This window comes from Salvelinus alpinus, chromosome 13 (assembly GCF_045679555.1).
Source record: "Salvelinus alpinus chromosome 13, SLU_Salpinus.1, whole genome shotgun sequence".
Classification (NCBI taxonomy): Eukaryota; Metazoa; Chordata; class Actinopteri; order Salmoniformes; family Salmonidae; genus Salvelinus; species Salvelinus alpinus.
The window spans coordinates 2,305,326-2,328,079 of NC_092098.1; the positions used below are offsets into that span (position 1 = coordinate 2,305,326).

Genomic DNA, 22,754 nt, shown 5'->3' on the forward strand with positions numbered 1-22,754 from the left:
GCCAATGTAAAATCAATCGATAATAAAATAGACAAACTATGATCACGTATTTCACTGAGTCGTGGCTGAAGAAGACATGAATAACGTACAGCTGGCAGGTTTTAAGCTTATTCTGCAGGATAGAACAGCAGCCTCTGGTAAGACAAGGGGTGGCGGTCTATGTATATTTGTAAATAACAGCTGGTGCATGAAATCTAAGGAAGTCTCAAGGTTTTGCTCGCCTGAGGTAGAGTATCTCATGATAAGCTGTAGACCACACTATTTACCAAGAGAGTTTTCATCTGTATTTTTCGTAGCTGTTTATATACCACCACAAACCGATGCTGGCACTAAGACCACACTCAATGAGCTGTATACGGCCATAAGCAAGCAGGAAAACGTTCATCCAGAGGTGGCTCTCCTAGTGGCCGGGGACTTTAATGCAGGGAAACTCAAATCAGTTTTACTTAATTTCTACCAGTATGTTAAATGTGCAACTAGAGGGGGAAAAAACTAAAACTATAGACCACCTTTACTGCACACACAGAGACATGTACAAAGCTCTCCCTTGCCCTCCATTTGGCAAATTTGACCATAATGCTATCCTTGCTTACAAGCAAAAACTCAAGCAGGAAGCACCAGTGACTCGGTCAATAAGAAAGTGGTCAGATGAAGCAGATGCTAAGCTACAGGACTGTTTTGCTAGCACAGACTGGAATATGTTCCGGGATTCTTCCGATGGCATTGAGGAGTACACCACATTAGTCACTGGCTTCATCAATAAGTGCGTCGATGACATCGTCCCCACAGTGACTGTACGTACACACAACCAGAAGCCATGGATTACAGGCAACCTCCGCACTGAGCTAAAGGGTAGAGCTGCCACTTTCGAGGAGCGGGACTCTAACCCGGAAGCTTATAAGAAATCCTGCTATGCCTTCCAACGAACCATCAAACAGGCAAAGTGTCAATACAGGATTAAGATTGAATCATACTACACTGTCTCCGATGCTCGTCGGATGTGGCAGGGCTTGCAAACTATAACAGACTGCAAAGGGAAGCACAGCCGTGAGCTTCCCAGTGACATGAGCCCACCAGACAAGCTAAATTCTTCTATGCTCGCTTCGAGGCAAGTAACACTTAAAGCATGCATGAGAGCATCAGCTGTTCCAGACGATTGTGTGATCACGCTCTCCATAGCCGATGTGGGTAAGATCTTTAAACAGGTCAACATTCACAAGGCCGCAGGGCCAGATGGATTACTAGGACGTGTACTCCGAGCAAGTGTCTTCACTGACATTTTCAACCTTTCCCTAATGGAGTCTGTAATACCAACATGTTTCAAGCAGACCACCAAAGTCTCTGTTCCCAAGAACACTAAGGTAACCTGCCTAAATGACTACAGACCCGTAGCAGTCACTTCAAAGTGCTTTGAAAGGCTGGTCATGGCTCACATCAACACCGTTATCCCAGAAACCCTAGACCCAATTTGCATACCGCCCAACAGATCCACAGATGATGCGGTCTCTTGCACTCAACACTGCCCTTTCCCATTGACTACAGCTCAGCGTTCAACATCACAGTGCCCTGAAAGCTCATCACTAAGCTTGGGACTAAAAACCTCCCTTTGCAAATGAATCCTGGACTTCCTGACGGGCCGACCCAGGTGGTAAGGGTAGGTAACAACACATCCGCCACACTGATCCTCAACACGAGGGCCCCTCAGGGGTGCGTGCTCATTCCCCTCCTGTACTCCCTGTTCACTCATGACTGCATGGCCAGGCACTACTCCAACACCATTATCAAGTTTGCTGAAGACATAACAGTGGTAGGCCTGATCACCAACAACGATGAGACAGCCTATAGGTAGTAGGTCAGAGACCTGGCCGTGTGGTGCCAGGAGAACAACCTCTCCCTCAACGTGAACAAGACAAAGGAGATGATTGTGGACTACAGGAAAAGGCGGACCTATTCTCATTGACGGGACTGCAGTGGAGCAGGTTGAGAGCTTCAAGTTCCTTGGTGTCCACATCACCAACAAACTAACATGGTCCAAACACACTACGACAGTCGTGAAGAGGGCACGAGCATCCTGACTGGTTGCATCACTGCCTGGTATGGCAACTGCTCAGCCTCCGACCGCAAGGCACTTCAGAGGATAGTGCGTACGGCCCAGTACATCACCGGGGCCAAGCTTCCTGCCATCCAGGACTTCTATACCAGGCGGTGTCAGAGGAAGGCCCTAAAAATGTTCAAAGACTCCAGTCACCCTAGTCATGGACTATTCTCTCTGCTACCGCACGGCAAGCGGTACCGGAGTGCCAAGTCTATGTCCAAAAGACTTCTTAACTGCTTTTACCCCCAAGCCATGAGACTCCTGAACAGCTAATCAATAGGCTATCCAGACTATTTGCATTGTCCCCCCTCCCCCTCTTTTACGCTGCTGATACTCTCTGTTTATTATCTATGCATAGTACCACTTTAACTCTACCTACATGTACATATTACCTCAGTTACCTCGACTAACCAGTGCCCCGCACATTGACTCTGTGCCGGTACACCCTGTATGTAGCCTCGTTATTGTTATTTTACAGCTGCTGTTTAATTATGTGTTACTTTTATAAAAATAAAAAAATCGTATCTATTTTTTACCTAACTTTTTTTTCTGTTTGAGCTGTATCAGCAGCTCTCGCGTTACATCTACTGGTATGAGTAGGCTAAAATGCATTTCTTCTCCCGGACAATTGTCCAGCGGCATTTTAATTGATCAGCTTTTGGGGGGGGCAAAAGCCGGCTAATGGAAACCCTGGTGTGTGTGTGTGTGTGTGTGTGCGTATGACCGGATTGAGAAGTTGCTGAAGAAGGCAGGCAGCATCCAGGGAGAGGAGGAGCAGAATGAACAGATGAAGGCTCTGGAGGGCAGTGCCATGAAGAACAAGAGGACTGGAACCTTCATGCAGCATGACAGCTCAGCCTGGAGCAGGGGTATGAGATACTACAGGCCTCTGCTGTACTGTACTGTCCTGTACTAACTGTCCTGTTTGTAACATTGTAGACATTAAAACAAATTCCTATCAACTGTTGTTGATTGGCAATATTCTATTATATACTGTATGTATCATTGAATATTGATTGATTCTATTATATTATCTTATATTCTACATTATTCTTAGCGGTGGCCCATGGTCATGAACTGACTGGACAGGAGGACCCCATTCTGCTGTACCCCATCGTCACCAACAGCCCTCTGAAGGCTGCTTTCAAAGATTGTACGTATTTATTAACCCTATATCTGTCTTCCCTAGGTGTTTACTGTACAGTGCCTTCAGAAAGTATTCACACCCCTTGACTTTTTCTACATTTGATATGCTTGTCATCAGCAAGGATAAGGGAGTTTTTTAGGATAAAAAGAAACGGAATAGAGCTAAGCACAGGCAAATCTTAGAGGAAAACCTGGTTCCGTCTGCTTTCCAACAGGCACTGGGAGACAAATTCACCTTTCAGCAGGACAATAACCTAAAACTCAAGGCCAAATATAAACTGGAATTGCTTACCAAGACGACATTGAATGTTCCTGAGTGGCCTAGTCACAGTTTTGACTGAAATCGGCTTGAAAATCTATGGCAAGACTTGAAAATGATCTGTCTAGCAATGGTCAACAAGCAATTTGACAAAGATTACATTTTTTCAATAATAGTGCAAATATTGTACAATCCAAGTTGTGCAAAGCTCTTAGAGACTTACCCAGAAATAATCACAGCTGCAATCGCTGCCCAAGGTGATTCTAACATGTATTGACTCAGGGATATGAATACTTACGTAAATGTGATATTTCTATATTTTATTTTCAATAAATGTGTAAAGATTTCTAAAAACATGTTTTCACTTTGTGAAAAAAAATATATATAGGTTGTGACACAACAAAATATTGAATAATTCAAGGGAAACGAATACTTTCTGAAGGCACTTTGTATTTGGCGTGTGTTTCAGTGATGAAGTTCAAGCGCAAGGCATGCTTCATGGAGTTTGCTGTGCTGCTGCTCCAGAGGACCATGCAGGCAGACCATCTAGAGCTGGTCCTGCAGTGGGGACACGACATATTTGGATGGCTTAGCAGGTACTGTATAGTACTGCCCTGTAAGTACTATTATCACATTTTAGTTAATACCTATGCGATATAAAGTCCCCTGTTGAGTGGACCTGCGTGGTTTTGACAGACATTTTTGCTTATAAATCGATCTGTGGACACGGTAGGATTCACACGGGCACAGGAGTATGTCTCTTCTGCCTGTGTGTAGCAGGATGTGAAATCTGACACCACTTGAAGCTGGGCTGTCCCTCCTATCATTTAATTCGCTCTTCCGACTGTCCATCAACTCCTGACTGAACTCTAACTAACAACTAACGCAGCAGGAGAGAGGGGTTTCGTCATTGTAACACATTCAGAGATCGATTTATTGCCAGTAATCTAAAATAATGAATATATTTTAAACAAAAAAACACTTTCTGTTTGCCATAGACAGACAGTATTTACATGAGATGAAAGGCGACATCCTAGTTTAGATATATTTTCTCTAACACTGACATGCTGACCAAACCGCTCGCGTGCCTGCGTGCGCCATAATGCGCATGTTGATTTTGTACCCCCACACTAGACACAATCAGGACACGCAGGTTGAAATATCACAACAAACTCTGAACCAATTTTATTAATTTGGGTACAGGTCGAAAAGCATTAAACAATTATTCCAATTTAGCTAGCTAGTCCTGGGATATGAACATTTAGTTGTTATTTTATCTGAAATGCACAATGTACTCTACTCCGACAATGAATCCACAAATAAAACTGGAAAACCGAATTCCTTTCTCGTCATCTCTCCTCCTTCCTCAGGCTTCTTTTTTACTTCTTTGGACTTTATATGGAGGTTGGCAACCAACTTTATGGTGCGTTACTGACTTGAGTGTGGACGTCAGTTCATCTTTCAATCACCCACGTGGGTATGTGCTCCTAAAAACCAATGAGGAGATGGCACGTGGGTATATGCTCTTAAAAAGAGGAGATTTGAGAGGCAGGACTTGCAGCGCGTTGAGCGTCACAAATACAACTTTCCCGAAGTGGATCCTCTGTTTGGCCCACCACCCAGGACAATGGATCGGGCAGACGGAGCGGTCTTCTGGTCAGGCTCCGTAGACGGGCACATCGCGCACCGCTCCCGAGCATACTACTCGCCAATGTCCAGTCTCTTGACAACAAGGTAGACGAAGTCCGAGCAAGGGTTGCCTTCCGGAGAGACATCAGAGACTGTAACGTTTTTTGTTTCACGGAAACATGGTTCACTTGAGACACGCTATCGGAGTCGGTACAGCCACCTGGTTTCGCTTCGCGCAGACAGAACAAGCATCTCTCTGGTAAGAAGAAGGGGGGGGTGTATGCCTTATGATTAACGAGACGTGGTGTGATCATAACAACATACAGGAACTCAAGTCCTTTTGTTCACCTGACTTAGAATTCTTCACAATCAAATGCCGACCGCATTATCTACCAAGAGAATTCTCTTCGATCATAATCACAGTCGTGTTTATTTCCCCCCAAGCAGACACATCCACGGCGCTGAACGAACTTCATTTGACTCTATGTAAACTGGAAACCATATATCCTGAGGCTGCATTTATTGTAGCTGGGGATTTTAACAAGGCTAATCTGAAAACAAGGCTCCCTAAATTTTATCAGCATATCGATTGCGCGACCCGGGCTGGCAAAACCCTGGATCATTGTTATTCTAACTTCCGCGACGCATATAAGGCCCTCCCTCCCCCTCCTTTCGGGAAAAGCTGACCACGACTCCATTTTGTTGCTACCAGTCTATAAACAGAAACTAAAACAGGAAGCACCCGTGCTCAGGTCTGTTCAACACTGGTCCAACCAATCGGATTCCACGCTTCAAGATTGCTTCGATCACGTGGACTGGGATTTGTTCCGCATAGCGTCGAACAACAACATTGATGAATACGCTGATTCGGTGAGCGAGTTTATTAGCAAGTGCATCGGTGATGTTGTACCCACAGCGTCTATTAAAACATTCCCCAACCAGAAACCACGGATTGATGGCAGCATTCGCGCAAAACTGAAAGCGCAAACCACTGCTTTTATTCAGGGCAAGGTGACCGGAAACATGACCGAATACAAACAGTGTTGCTATTCCCTCCGCAAGGCAATCAAACAAGCAAAGCGTCAGTATAGAGACAAAGTAGAGTCGCAATTCAACGGCTCAGACACCAGAGGTATGTGGCAGGGTCTACAGTCAATCACGGACTACAAAAGAAAAACCAGCCCCGTCGCGGACCACGATGTCTTGCTCCCAGACAATCTAAACAACTTCTTTGCTCGCTTTGAGGACAAGAACAGTGCCACTGACACGGCCCGCTACCAGAACCTGCGGGCTTTCCTACACCGCAGCCAACGTGAGTAAAAGATTTAAACGTGTTAACCCTCGCAAGGCTGCAGTCCAAGACGGCATCTCCAGCCGCGTCCTCAGAGCATGCGCAGACCAGCTGGCTGGTGTGTTTACGGACATATTCAATCAATCCTTATCCCAGTCTGCTGTTCCCACGTGCTTCAAGAGGGCCACCATTGTTCCTGTTTCCAAGAAAGCTAAGGTAACTGAGCTAAATGACTACCGCACCGCAGCACTCACTTCCGTCATCATGAAGTGCTTTGAGAGACTATTCAAGGACCATATAACCTCCACCCTACCTGACACCCTAGACCCACTCCAATTTGCTTACCGCCTCAATAGGTCCACAGACGACGCAGTCGCGATCACACTCCACACTGCCCTAACCCATCTGGACAAGAGGAATACCTATGTAAGAATGCTGTTCATCGACTACAGCTCAGCATTTAACACCATAGTACCCTCCAAACTCGTCATTAAGCCCGAGACCCTGGGTCTCGACCCCGCCCTGTGCAACTGGGTCCTGGACTTCCTGACGGGCCGCCCCCAGGTGGTGAGGGTAGGTAACAACATCGCCACCCCGCTGATCCTCAACACTGGGGCCCCACAAGGGTGCGTTCTCAGCCCTCTCCTGTACTCCCTGTTCACCCTTGACTGCGTGGCCATGCACGCCTCCAACTCAATCATCAAGTTTGCAGACGACACTACAGTGGTAGGTTTGATTACCAACAACGACGAGACGGCCTACAGGGAGGAGGTGAGTGCCCTTGGAGTGTGGTGTCAGGAAAATAACCTCACACTCAATGTCAACAAAACAAAGGAGATGATCGTGGACTTCAGGAAACAGCAGAGGGAGCACCCCCCTATCCACATCGACGGGACAGTAGTGGAGAAGGTGGAAAGTTTTAAGTTCCTCGGCGTACACATCACGGACAAACTGAAATGGTGCACCCACACAGACAGCGTGGTGAAGAAGGCTCAGCAGCGCCTCTTCAACCTCAGGAGGCTGAAGAAATTCGGCTTGTCACCAAAAACAGTCTCAAACTTTTACAGATGCACAATCGAGAGCATCCTGTCTGGCTGTATCGCCGCCTGGTACGGCAACTGCTCCGCCCACAACCATAAGGCTCTCCAGAGGGTAGTGATGTCTGCACAACGCATCACCGGGGGCAAACTACCTGCCCTCCAGGACACCTACACCACCCGATGTCACAGGAAGGCCACAAAGATCATCAAGGACAACAACCACCCGAGCCACTGCCTGTTCACCAGAAGGCGAGGTCAGTACAGTTGCATCAAAGCGGGGACCGAGAGACTGAAAAACAGCTTCTATCTCAATGCCATCAGACTGTTAAACAGCCATCACTACCACTTAACATACCCTACATTACTCATCTCATATGTATATACTGTACTCTATACCATCTACTGCATCTTGCCATCTTGATGTAATAAATGTATCACTAGCCACTTTAAACAATGCCACTTTATATAATGTTTACATACCCTACACTACTCATCTCATATGTATATACTGTACTCTATACCATCTACTGCATCTTGCCTATACCGTTCAGCCATCACTCATTCATATATTTTTATGTACATATTCTTATTCATTCCTTTACACTTGTGTGTATAAGGTAGTTGTTGTGAAATTGTTAGGTTAGATTACTTGTTAGATATTACTGCATGGTCGGAACTAGAAGCACAAGCATTTCGCTACACTCGCATTAACATCTGCTAACCATGTGTATGTGACAAATACAATTTGATTTCATTTGATTTGAAATAGAACCAAGTTCTATTTTAGCGGCTGGCCACGCATATGAGCAGTGTGGGTGCAATGATTCAATAACATGTATGCGTAAATATATTTTGCAACGCTCGCACACGCGACGTGTCCGGTCTGGTCAGCATGTATATATACAAATATGTATTTTACAGTTATAAGGAAGGTGAAATCTAATAGTTAGTCATTTTATAAATTGATTTTACTATATTTAGAAAAAATATAAGTAATTTCAAACCTTATTCATACAGTTTTGTTGAATAGGAAATACATCATATTGTAACGTCGTTTTCCTCCTCGTCTGAAGAGGAGCATGGATCGGACCAAAACGCAGCGTGGGTTGAATACATGTTTGTTTTATTAAAGAAAGACGAAGACGGAAAAACTCTTAACAAACTACAAAACAATAAACGACGTTAACAGACCTGAACTTGTGAACATATAACATGAACGCCCGAACAGGAAGGAACACACGAATGACATGAACGAAACGAACTAACGAAAACAGTCCCGTGTGGCACAAACACTGACACAGGAACAATCACCCACAAACAAACAGTGTGAACAGCCTACCTAAATATGGTTCTCAATCAGAGGAAACGTAAAACACCTGCCCCTGATTGAGAACCATATCAGGCAAGTTAACAACCCTAAACATAGAAACAAATAACATAGACTGCCCACCCCAACTCACGCCCTGACCAACTAAACAAAGACAAAACAAAGGAAAACAGGTCAGGAACGTGACACATATGAAACATTTAATATTTTCATTATATTTCTGCTGTGTACTTGAGCTCAAAAGTGACTACACCTCAGCAATGTATAATTATTTTTACCAGAAAGGTGAGATTTTAACCTTTCTTGGAGTATGCAGCATTACTAGTTATTATGTATTTGTATTTATTAAGGATCCCCATTAGCTGCTGGAAAGGTAGCATCTTCTCTTTCTGTGGTCCAAACACAAGGCATTTACATTACATATACAGTACCAGTCAAAAGTTTTTGACACACCTACTCATTGCTGGGTTTTTCTTTATTTTTACTATTTTCTACAGACTTGTTTGATTTTTTTGACTGCACTTGAAGAAACTTTCAAAGATTGACTGACCTTCATGTCTTAAAGTAATGGTGGACTGTCGTTTCTCTTTGCTTATTTGAGCTGTTCTTGCCATAATATGGACTTGGTATTTTACCAAATAGGGCTATCTTCTGTATACCACCCCTACCTTGTCATGCCAAGAGTGCAAGCTGTCATCAAGGCAAAGGGTGGCTACTTTGGAGAATCTCAAATGTAAAACATATTTTGATTTGTTTAACACTTTTTTGTTTACTACATAACTCCATATGTGTTATGTCTTCACTATTATTCTACAATGTAGAAAAATTAAGAAAAACCGTTGAATGAGTAGGTGTCCAACTTTTGACTGGTACTGTAAAACAAAAGATAAAACAGTAGAAATGTTAAAACAGTACATCATATTACATTATTACACCACTACATATCTACAATACAAAATGTATAGTACCATCATACAACAATATTACAGTGTAGGTGTGTGTAGAGTGCATGTGCTAACGCTTGTGTGCGTTTGAGTGTGCCTGTACCTTTTGTGTGTGTCTCTTCATAGTCCCCACTTCATGATAAATAATTATTTTGGGGGGGGATTACGTAGATGACATTTTTGATTATCTTTAGTTACATTTAAGAGGTTAAAGAATGATGTAGCTTATGAAAAGGCCTGTTGTGTCCTTGAGGCAGTGCCGGTACAGTATGTTGTTGTTGTTTTAGGGCTCTGAGTTATATATATACCAAGTGACAGACCAGGACAAACACTTGCGGGGTCAGACTCAGAACCCAACTGTGTGTGTGTGTTTGTGTGTGTGTGTGTGTGTGTGTGTGTGTGTGTGTGTGTGTGTGTGTGTGTGTGTGTGTGTGTGTGTGTGTGTGTGTGTGTGTGTGTGTGTGTGTGTGTGTGTGTGTGTGTGTGTGTGTGTGTGTGTGTGTGTGTGTGTGTGTGTGTGTGTGTGTGACAGGAGGGATGAGGGACTGACAGGGCCTAAGAAGGGCCCGGGGGACAGATCAACCTCAGGGAAAGAACTGAAGAAGTACTCCTCCTCCATCATGGAGTACAAGGTGAGCTCAGCTAAAATCTTTCCCTTGTCTTTTCTGTCCCTCCCATGAAGCTATTGCAGAAGAGTAATTAAATACGTCTGACAGCCGTTTGATGTCCCCTTTAGAAGAACAAAGCTAGTACATTCTGGAGTGACAAGAAGAGGAAGGAGTTTCTCCAGAAGAAACAACTGACTGCTCTGAAAGCACAGAACACAGAGAGGTGGGTACAGTACTTTTACAGCAACTGTCTCTCTTTGTGCTTATGACCAATTACTGATAAACTTTTACCCCTATTGCATGAGAGTGTGCGGATGTGGGCTTATGCAAGTGCATAACCTGCATGTATGCTCCACTCACATCTGTGTGTCAGGGAGTGTAAGGCGGTGGACACCATGCTGAACCAGCTAGCCCCCCTGGTGCGCCGTCACCAGCGTCGGAGGCGTCTGAGACAGGTGTGTTCTGAGGAGTGGCTGTGGAGGTGTCACCTCAACCTTAGCATCGCCAGGGCTCACCTGGGACTACTGAGAAGGAGCCTGGAGAACCACCAGGGCCTTGGGGCCCTACAACACAGGTAAATATGGACACAAACACACGCATGCATACTTACACATATACACACACACATACAGATCACTGTTTCCCCACATATACATACTGTACCCTTGTCATGCTATCATTCCCTCCAGATTGTACTGTGCTGGCTCAGATGTTTTCTTTTCACAGTCACTGTCCTTTCCAGCACGATTCGCTAAGAGTGTAGCTAAAAGTGAGCTGAGCTAGCCCTATAACGTATCTGGTGCCAGCTCACTTTCAAGCGAGCATAGGAGAATAGTTAGCTACATTTCTGTGTTTTATTGATTGTACACATATGAACAATATTTTGTGTGTACATTTGACATTTTAGAACAAAGACAATAGACCATGATGACATTTTTGTTCTTGTAGCTACAGCCAGCTGCCTCCGTTGTTGTTCTCCCTGGCCCACTCTGGTACTCTGGTGAGGTGGAGGAACATGCATCAGCACATCGGAGTCCCTGACCTGATCCCCCCGCCCCCCAAAGCCACGCCCCGGCCCTGCCTCAGAGCCACCCTCCACAAGGCCAAGGAGAGTGGACAGGGTAAGGAAATAACTAGCTAACTATCCTCAACACTCTCCCTGTCTCTCTTTTTTTTGTCTTTTGCTGTCTATATGGCTCTCACTCTCTCTCTCTATCTCTCTTTCTTTTGACCCATCACCAGAGGGGTCACACATCAGAGGACAAGAACATTCTTCCTATCTTTCACTCTTTCTCTCCACCCTTCAGCTGCCGCCACCACCACCAGTGGAGAGGACTTCAACACGACAGAGAGCAGTGAGCAGGACAGTGAGCAGGACTCTCCCCGTACCCAGCCTGCTGTGGACTCCGACTATAGTGAGCCCTCAGTGATGACCACCTCCCCGACCAGACGCACCGCCACTCAGCTGCTGGAGTCACTCAACAAGGCTACCCTGCACCTCCGCAGAGCCATGGTACCTGATATACACACACAAACAGATACGGATGCATATACACACAAACACACACACACATACAAACAGGCAACAAAAATTCAATATGCATGCACTGTATGTACGCATACATGCGCCCACACTCCAAAATGTAAACAGTAACGTCAGTACAAACAATATCTGTATTTATGTTGAGAGTGTAATGTGTTTGGCAATGACCTGTATATTGGTATGTTTATGTATGGTATTTATGAAGGGTGTGTGTGTGTGTGTGTGTGTGTGTAAACAGGTACTTGCCCATCGTGGGGGCCACTGGACAACGTTGCAGTGTGTGTGTCGGACACTATGGGACCAGGGCTGTACCATCACTCTACTAGTAGACAGGGGTACATCCATGGAGCCCCCTATCCCTTTAACATTGGACCAGCTCTACACTGTCCTCACCCCTTTGTTTGAGCTGGCTACAGACCTCGTCATGAACATGATGGAGACGATGCAGGTCTCACTTTACCCTTACTTGCTTTTGAGCTCGATTATTGTTCAACTCATAAATATACTCACTTGTCTACACAACTTCACCAAACAGTTGATATTGCTAAAGCAACATCAAAGTAATGTATAAACTAATGTACAGTGGGGTCCGAAATGATTGACACCCTTGATAAAGAAAAGCTAAAAATGACTGTATATAAGAAATAATTCAAATACTGAGCTACACTGAGTACAAAACATATTTAGAACACCTGCTGGTTCCATGACTTAGACTGAGCAGGTGAATCCAGGCTTATTGATGTCAGTCAATACTAGGAAGGTGTTCCTAATGTTTGGTATACTCAGTGTTTATTGTATGCACACAAAAAAAGGGACATTATATTATTTTATACAAATGCTATTGCTCAAAGATATAACTTTTGTTTAACAGGTAATATATGCTGAACAAAAATATAATCGCACATACAACAATTTAAAGGATTTTACTGAGTTACAGTTATATATAAGGAAATCAGTCAATTTAAATACATTAGTTAGGCCCTAATCTATGGATTTCACATAACTGGGAATACAGATATGCATCTGTTGGTCACAGATACCTTAAAAAGGTAGGGACGTGGATCAGAAAACCAGTCAGTATCTGGTGTGACCACCATTTGCCTCATGCAGCGCGACACATCTCCTTTGCATAGAGTTTATCAGGCTGTTGATTGTGGCCTGTGGAATGTTGTCCCCCTCCTCTTCAAAGGCAGTGCGAAGTTACTGGGTATTGGTGGGAACTGGAACATGCTGTCATACATGTTGATCCAGAGCATCACAAACATGCTCAATGGGTGACATGTCTGGTGAGTATTCAGGCCAGGGAAGAACTGTGACATATTCAGCTTCCAGGAATTGTGTACAGATCCTTGCAACATGGGGCCGTGCATTATCATGCTGACACGAGGTAATGGTGGCGGATGAATGGCACGACAATGGGCCTCAGGATCTCGTCATGGTATCTCTGTGCATTCAAATTGCCTTCGATAAAATGCAATTGTGTTCGTTGTCCGTAGTTTATGCCTGCTCATACCATAACCCCACTGTCACCATGGGGCACTCTGTTCACAACATTGACATCAGCAAACAGCTCACCCTTACGACGCAAAACACATACGTGGTGTGCGGTTGTTAGGCCGGTTGGACGTACTGCCAGATTCTCTAAAACGACGTTGGATGCGACTTATGGTAGAGACAATAACGTAACAGCTCTGGTGGAAAATCCTGCAGTCAGCATGCCAATTGCACGCTCCCTCGAAGCTTGAGACATCTGTGGCAGGCATCGCGTTGTGTGACAGAACTGCACATTTTAGAGTGGCCTTTTATTTTCCCCAGCACAAGATGCACCTGTGTAATGATCATGCTGTTTAATCAGCTTCTTGATATAGCTTCGTGATTATTGCAGCTCAATGGAGATAACTTTTGTTGACAATTTTGGAAACAAAACATGAGGATGGGATCCACCCAAATCATTTGGGTTCCTGGATCCTTTCACAGCATTATAAGGCTTCGTTGAGACAATGATTTATCAATGACCCATGTCCAGCTCATTTAATCCCTACCATTGTGTCGCTGAGTTATCAATGCTTTAGCAAATGTACATTATACCAGTGGCATTGGTAGACACAATGTAAGTAACCTAATGTATGTCCAGCTAACTGCCCTGAATGCCTCTGCTGATCCTACAGCTATTGTATGCAGTAATCATGTGCCTATGAACCAGATTTATACTGTTAGCACTAAGGCGGTGTGCCCTAGTAGGAAGTCCACTGTGTGCAGCTCACCCTGCACTAACATAAATAATATGAGCATGTCTACTTCTGCTACGCTTCCCAGTAAAGCAATGAAAACAATCACGCCTCCCAGAAAAGTGCTCAAAATAGCCCACGTTAACATATCTAGCTTAAGAAACAAGGTTCATGAAATGAATAATTTGCTAGTAACAGATGATATTCATAGTATGTCTATCTCTGAAACTCACCTAGACAATACCTTTGATGATACAGTGGTAGTAATACAATGTTATAATATTTACAGATAAGATATAAATGTCAATGGTGGAGGTGTTGCTGTTTATATTCAGAACCACATGCCTGTAAAGATTAGAGAGGATCTCATGTTAAATACTGTTTAAGTAATATTCAGGTTCATCTGCCTCAACTAAAGCCCATTCTAGTGGGAAGCTGCTATAGACCACCAAGTGTTAACAGTCAGTATCTGGATAATGTTAAATACTGTTGAAGTAATATGGCCACAGGTTCATCTGCCTCAACTAAAGCCCATTCTAGTGGGAAGCTGCTATAGACCACCAAGTGATAACAGTCAGTATCTGGATAATGTTAAATACTGTTGAAGTAATAAGACCACAGGTTCATCTGCCTCAACTTTAGCCCATTGTGGTGGGAAGCTGCTATAGACCACCAAGTGTTAAGTCAGTATCTGGATAATATGTGTGAAATGCTTATGTGTGAAATGCTAATGTATGTGATATCAACAGAGGTATATTTTCTGGGTGATTTACATATTGACTGGCTTTCATCAGGCTGCCCACTGAAGAAAAAAATTCAAACTGTAACCAGTGCCTGCAACCTGGTTCGGGTTATCAGTCAACCTACCAGGGTAGTTACAAGCAGCACAGGAATGAAATCATCAACATGTATTGATCACATCTTTACTAATGTGTGCTTTAAAGCAGTATCCAGATCCATCGGATGTAGTGATCACAATATATAGCCATGTCTAGGAAAACCAACGTTACAAAGGCTGGGCCTAATATAGTGTATAAGAGGTCATACAATACGTTTTGTAGTGATTCCTATGTTCTTAATGTAAATAATATTTGTTGGTCCGTGGTGCGTAATGAGGACCAACCAGACGCTTCACTTGACACATTTATGAAATTGCTTATCCCAGTTACTAATAAGCATGCACCCATTAAGAAAATGACTGTAAAAACTGTTAAATCCCCATGGATTGATGAGGAATTGAAAAAGTGTATGGTTGAGAGGGATGAGGCAAAAGGAATGGCAAGTAAGTCAGGCTATTCAACCGATTGGCAAACGTACTGCAAATTGAGAAATCATGTGACTCAAATTAATAAAAAGAAGAACAAACTATACTATGAAACACACATAAATGACATAAAGAATGATAGTAAAAAGCTTTAATAAAATTTTCGTAATTCATTGAATCAGATGGCTCATTCGTTACAAAACCGACTGATATTGCCAACTACTTTAACAATTTTTTCATTGGCAAGATTAGCAAACTGAGGCATGACATGACAGCAGCAAACGCTAGCACGACACATCCAAGTATATCTGACCCAATTATTATTGACAAGAATTGTAATTTTGAATTCCGCGTGTGGAGGAGGCGAATTTTTTTGTGTGTATCAACAATGACAAGCCACCAGGGTCTGACAACTTGGACCAACACTTTACATGTTGCGCTTATATTTTTTGTTCAGTAAATATCTATTTTTCAAAAACATAGGGGTCAATAATCTTGACCTCTACCTCTTTGAGAGAAAAAAACGATTACTTGTTAAACAAAATATCTTTCTTTGAGCAATTGTATTAGTATGAAATAATATAATGTCCCCATTTTTTTCCCATAAAATATAGCTCAGTATTTGAATTATTTATTTTATTCAGTCATTTTGTCTCATCAAGGGTGTCAATAATTTCGGGCCCCACTGTATGTACGTATGTAGAAACACCCTTCATGTTTTATACAAATATCTTTAACTTGAGTCGAAAATATAATTAAATAGTTGACACCACTATTATACCATGTGAATAATTGTACTTTTGTGTGTCTGTTTCCCTCTATCTGTCCTTAGCTCTGGCAGGTGTTTGAATTGGAGGATGAGGAGATGGAGGCCAGCATGCACTTCTCCGCCCCTCTGGATGACGGTACCCTGGTGGACCTGAGATGGATCAGGAGCCTCACCCTTCACACCCTTGAGCTGCTCTACCTCGAGGCTCGCTGGGAGACTCTGGCTCACCTCGCCCTGCTCTTCAACACACACACACGGTAGGTAACATCCCTCACACACACACACTCTCTCTCTTTTGCTCTCGCTCTCTTTCTCTCTTGCTCTCTCTTTCTCTCTCGCTCTCTCGCTCTCCACACACACACACACACACACACACACACACACACACACACACACACACACACACACACACACACACACACACACACACACACACACACACTCTCTCTCTCTCTCTTGATATCTCTCTTGCTCTCCAAACACACCCACACACCCCCACCCACACCCACACACACACACACACACACACACACACACACACACACACACACACACACACACACACACACACACACACACACACACACACACACACACACACACACACACACACACACACACACACACACACACACACTATCTCTCTCTCTCTTGCTCTCCATACACTCTCTTGCTCTCCATACACTCTCTCTCGCTCTCTTTCTCTCTTGCTCTCTCTCTTTCTTGCTCTCTCTTTTTCTCACACTCTCTCCCTCGCTCGATCTCTCTCTTGCTCTCTTTCTCTCTTGCTCGCTCTCTTTCTCTCTCTCTCTCGCTCTCTCTCTTGCTCTCCAAACACACACACACACACACACAATCTTTCTCTCTCTTGCCCTCCACACACACACACACACACACACACACACACACACACACACACACACACACACACACACACACACACACACACACACACACACACACACACACACACTATTGCTCTCTCTCTTGCTCTCTCTTGCTCTCCAAACACACACACACATTATCTCTCTCTCTCTCTCTCTTGCTCTCCATACACACACACACAGTTGACCCTGCTCTTCAACTCACACACATAGTAGGTAGTTTCCATCCTGTCACAGGGAGGTGTACGTGCCTGCCTGCCAGTACTGTCTCTGTCCTATATGTTGTGCATCCCAGAGAGCGCTACACCCACATGATCACTCCTATCCTGGTCCACGCTCAGAGGAGACTGCTAGAGAGGATCAGCTACTTTGGAGGACCTCCGGTCCCTCAGCCACACTTCATCAAAACGCAGAATGTCACTGGAGAGAAGGTTAGAGGGAATAGACACAAGCTTTTACCACCCAATGAACAGGGTTTCATACTTGATCTCAATGTCAGGACACTAATCCATTCCTAAGGCTTAGTGTGGATTAGAGGATAACTCTGCTTCTATGGGGTATGGTTTATAATGAATACTGTAGGGACAGAATTGATACTACTGCTGTGTGTTAGGATGCTGTTTGTGTGTGTAGAGTGGGTGTACAGTGTGTGTGTTGAACAGTCTCTACCCCTGTGTGTCAGATCACCTGTAAGAACTATACAGGGAGACAGCTGCTGAATTGCTGGACTCCCCCTGCTGTGCCTGCCCCCAGACGAGGGTGCAACACTCCCACCAACCCAAACGCTGAGCTCCTCGAACTCTCTGGTACGGGAATCCAGTAGCAGCTGGAAATCAGTCAGTCAATCAATGAATCATATTTTATTGCTATAAGTCGATAAGCCTGGCACTTGTATTGATATAGGCCAACCTTATTATGCCATTTATTCCAGGGCTTGACATTAACTTTTTTATCCACTTGTCCTTTGTACAAGTAGGACTGATTTTGTTTACTTGTCAAAGTTCAAGTCACTTGTCCCTCCAAAAACGTAAACGGTCTTTAACACCATTTCTACGTCATTGTATAATGCAAGGAACCACTTTACAAAATAAAATGCATTAGTAGGCTACACTCTGCCTATTGGTTTCTGATGCATATTCAAGGAGAAGTGGGTAGCTGCATCCCAATATGGTGACAGAGTATGGGCGAGTGGGCGTGTCGAAAGGAAAGTAGTGGGTGTGTCGAAAGCGCTCTGCTGTAGGTTAGGCTGTTTTGATTGAGCAGTGCAATCAAAGCAGTGCAACTACCGTACCGCAAGAGTTTGGACTTCTGTTCTTAAGCCAGAGGATGAGTTTGAGTCGTATTTCACTGTTGGTTTTTACACTAATAATTGCCGATTTTCAGTTTCTAAAACTGACGATTGTTTATTTTTGATTAAAAGTATTGATGATGGGCGTGCTGTTGCTTGATACGTTGTATGCGTGTGCTTACTGTGACTGTCACCCTGATATTGGATACAAGGTAGCTACTTCCCACACCGTTGCCGCACAATAGGGCTTGTCAAGTGGAGGCGAAGGGCCCTGGGTCTCTGTGTTGTTGCAATTCATGCCCTACCCATTGAGGAGTAGACTGTATGTATGTGTGACATCTAGATTAATCTAGATCTAGATTCATATTAGTTATTTCTTGTGTAGGCGGTTATCCTACTTAAAATCAAATCATGTGAGAGCAAAAAATGGCCACGTTAGCTGCCGCCGGCGACATGACCGTGATACCCAGTAGGAAGCGATTCAAGTCGGCAGGCATGTCGGTACAACACTGGTGCACTGGTTGCTGGCCTATCGACTTGTTGTGCAGCCCAATCAGCCACGGTATTCAGCCTGTCTCAAAATACAACACTGTCCCTTTAAAGCTCTCCTAAGCCTATAAAATATTGCAACATTACAATTACAAACAAGTACTTTTTATGTGTTTATAGAATAATTCCACCCAGGGCTCGAAATTAAGGGCGTCCTGTTGTCCCTGGGACGATAACAAATATGATTACAGTTCAAAACAGACTCTGGGACAGTTCTGGGTCGACAGATCCAAAATTCATACAACCACTGCACATTAAACAATTTTAAAAAAGCAATGAGGCTGATGCAACAGATCCAACATGATCAAGTTTTATTTATTCATATTATAAGCTCAACAATGCACAAATGGCTGTAGGCTACGTGGGAATGTTCCAAAATGCAATTAGCGGGAAACGCCTTTCTCAAAAGTTTGAGCAGTTTCATGTAACAGAGATAATATCCATTAGAAATGAAGAAAGAGGTGAGATCTAACTAGCATCTAGCATGGGTTACTTACAGTGCCTTTGGAAAGTATTCAGACCCCTTGACTTTTTCCACATTTTGTTAAATTACAGCCTTATTATAAAATGGATAAAAAAACATAAAATCCTCAGCAATCTACACACAATACCGCAAAATAGTGACAAAGCGAAAACAGGTTTTTAAACATTTGTGCAAATCTATTAAAAATAGAAATACCTTATTTAATATTCAGACCCTTTGCTATGAGACCTGAAATTGAGCTACGGTACATCCTGTTTCTGTTGATCATCCTTGAGATGTTTCTACAACTTTATTGGAGTCCACTGTGGTAAATTCAAGTGATTGGACATGATTTGGAAAGGCACACACCTGTCTATATAAGGTCCCACAGTTGACAGTGCATGTCAGACCAAAAACAAGCCATGAGTCAAAGGAATTGTCCATAGAGCTCCGAAACAGGATTGGGTCAAGGCACAGATCTGGGGATGGGTAACAAAACATTTCTGCAGCATTGAAGGTCCCCAAGAACACAGTGGCCTCCATCCTTCTCAAATGGAAGAAGTTTGGAACCACCAAGACTCTTCGTAGAGCTGGCCACCCGGCCAAACTGAGCAATCGGGGAGAAGGGCCTTGGTCAGGGATGTGACCAAGAACCCGATGGATACTGACAGAGCTCTAGAGTTCCTCTGTGGAGATGGGATATCCTCCCAGAAGGACAACCATCTCTGCAGCACTTCACCAATCAGGCCTTTATGGTAGAGTGGCCAGATGGAAGCCACTCCTCAGTAAAAGGCACATGACAGCCCTAAGCACACAGCCAAAACAACGCAGGAGTGGCTTCAGGACAAGTCTCTGAATGTTCTTCAGTGGCCCAGGACTTGAACCCTTGAATCTCCGGAGAGACCTGAAAATAGCTGTGCAGCAACGCTCCCCATCCAACCTGACAGAGCTTGAGAGGATCTGCAGAGTTGAATGAGAGAAACTCTCCAAATACAGGTGTGCCAAGCTTGTAGCGTCATACCCAAGAAGACTCGAGGCTGTAATCGCTGCCAAAGGTGCTTCAACAAAGTACTGACTAAAGGGTCAGTTACTTATGTAAATGTAATATTTCTAAAAACCTATTTTTTCTTTGTCATTATGGGGTAATGTGTGTAGATTGATGAGGGTAAAAAACAATTCAATACATTTTAGAATAGGGCTGTAACGTAACAAAATGGAAAAGATCAAGGGTTTTGAATACTTTCTGAAGGCACTGTAAATGACTGTGTCAATGAACTTAAATGTTGATTTATAAACCAATAGAACACGAGAAAAGCTCTGGTTTCAATGGCATATTAAGTGTTTACAAAACAATGCTGACCGCCTCCGCTCAGATTCAAGGTGGTTGATATACAGTGCACAAATGGCATGGTCCTTCACTCTCCGGGCTATATTTATGTCATTAAAAGTCTCATTAAAGTTTGGCTACATTTTCTGGATGTCAGCATTGGTTTGGACATCAGGCTCTAGCCAATATGTATTGTATATCACCTACACTTTGACATGTAGGCTTTTTTACTTACAGTATGTACATGAAAAATAGATAGAATAAATAGAATATTATTCCAATGTTTGCCTCTCAATTATTTTCGGAGTAATTGTTTGATATTGAGATTTTGTTTTGATTATTTTTTTTCTATATTCTTCTTGGCCAACAATTTTTTGTTTTTACTTCTCCCGGACAAGAGGACAAGCATTAATGTCGAGCCCTGCATTCAACCATTCCTTTTAAAAATAATTAATCAGTCATACTGGTCTGTGGGTATATTGATGTGTCGCCGTAGTCATATTGCGGTGTGTGTGTGTGTGTGTGTGTGTGTGTGTGTGTGTGTGTGTGTGTGTGTGTGTGTGTGTGTGTGTGTGTGTGTGTGTGTGTGTGTGTGTGTGTGTGTGTGTGTGTGTGTGTGTGTGTGTGTGTGTGTTTTGGTCTGTTGTAGAGGTGCGCCGAGCCATGTGTCTGGTGTGTGTTCCTCTGGATGTGGAGGATACACTGTGTTGTTTCAGGGAGGCCCTGGAGAAGGGCCATCACACTCTGCAGAACTTCCAACACAGCCGCACACTGCTACTACTGCTGCTGGCACACACACAGCCCTGTGAGTACATCCTTTCTATCTCACTTTGCTGTGTGTTTGTGACTCTGGCCCTTTAATCAATTACATTTGCTCATCTCCTGCGTCCTTCTCGCCTCCTTTTAAAAAAAGGTCAAAGTCAATCGAGGAGAGTCGGCGAGTGAACGTGGATGGAAATGCGCTTGAAATGAGACGGTCCTTCTCCACTTGCGCATCGTTAGGCACATTTACGTTTACAGGGGTGGATCAAAACAAATTAAGTTAGAAATGTTCGAAATTTTATCGATAAATAGCGTATTGTTTTTAAACGTGTGCATATTTTTTTTCCTTTATCAAAACTAAATCTGATTCAAAAGGGGTGTTGCAGATGTAAAAAAAAAAATAGGATACACATGAATATCCTTGATGAAAGGTGGCTGTCGAGGAGGGGAGGACACTCTTCCGTTTGCCTACTAACGAATTGACACACTCCTCGACCACACTTCTCCGGGTTTCCGGGTCACAGAGGAGAGAGAACGGAGGACTGTCTTTTTCCTAAACGAGAAAGCCCCTGTGTGTCTGAGTGGCGGGAGGAGGAGAAAGAGAGAGACAGCAGCAACCAAGCCGACTCGCATTAGTTACTAACTTTTAGCTGCCAAAGCTATGTTTTTATCATCCAATCTGATTATATAGTACCTGTTTTGACTGCATCAAACCGAGAAGAGAAGACAGTTAAGCTAGCTAGGTAGCTGGGTTGGCTAATCAAATCTACATAGGCTGCGCGTTCCCCCGTCCTGCACAATAACAACAGCTGCTCTAATCAATGTATTAAGGAACAGCCTACCTCTTGGCCCTTGGTCGTTGAAACATATCCTTCTCATTGAACTTTTAATTCCGTCATTTTAATTGCATCTTCCATTGATCTCCTAAGTTGATTTGCGTCAACAGACACAGAGCCAGAGGCTAGTGCCGCTTTGGTGGCTTGTGATTGGCCGACAAAAACAAAAAGCCACACGCCCCACTCGGGAAAAACACGCGCCTCTCTCGGGTTCGTGTGGACCCGTGAAGACCCCTACTGTGTATACTTCTTCAACTATATAAAATGTCCATGAATTAACATAGGTTTGAATGAGAACCACAGGAATACAGAGGTAGCTATTCAAAATGGTCCTGCTCCTTGGCCAATTAAGCTACAAGGCTAACTTGTGAACATTCAGGCTATCCTAACTTCAAATTCTTAAAAACGTTTATCAACTATATCTACACTGAGTGTGTATTAAGGTCTCAAAACATTAAGGACACCTGCTCTTTCCATGACATAGACTGACCAGGTGAAAGCT

The 22,754-nt window shown here is 43.7% G+C and overlaps 1 protein-coding gene across 4 annotated transcripts in view; it reads left to right on the plus strand.

Annotated features, from left to right (window-relative positions):
* Positions 1 to 22,754, plus strand: part of cfap54 (cilia and flagella associated protein 54) — a 126,647-nt gene that overhangs the window by 53,184 nt on the left and 50,709 nt on the right. For all 4 annotated transcript variants that reach the window (XR_011667397.1, XM_071337433.1, XM_071337435.1 and 1 more), the window contains 13 exons: positions 2,832 to 2,964; positions 3,153 to 3,248; positions 3,970 to 4,096; positions 10,264 to 10,363; positions 10,468 to 10,562; positions 10,713 to 10,913; positions 11,288 to 11,460; positions 11,647 to 11,852; positions 12,121 to 12,330; positions 16,207 to 16,400; positions 17,323 to 17,458; positions 17,710 to 17,833; positions 21,304 to 21,459. Coding sequence is in view for 3 of the 4 variants with exons in the window: in XM_071337433.1 (XP_071193534.1) it covers positions 2,832 to 2,964; positions 3,153 to 3,248; positions 3,970 to 4,096; positions 10,264 to 10,363; positions 10,468 to 10,562; positions 10,713 to 10,913; positions 11,288 to 11,460; positions 11,647 to 11,852; positions 12,121 to 12,330; positions 16,207 to 16,400; positions 17,323 to 17,458; positions 17,710 to 17,833; positions 21,304 to 21,459 (1,951 nt within the window). In the remaining variant the exon portion in view is untranslated. The remainder of the gene's footprint in view (positions 1 to 2,831; positions 2,965 to 3,152; positions 3,249 to 3,969; positions 4,097 to 10,263; positions 10,364 to 10,467; positions 10,563 to 10,712; positions 10,914 to 11,287; positions 11,461 to 11,646; positions 11,853 to 12,120; positions 12,331 to 16,206; positions 16,401 to 17,322; positions 17,459 to 17,709; positions 17,834 to 21,303; positions 21,460 to 22,754) is intronic.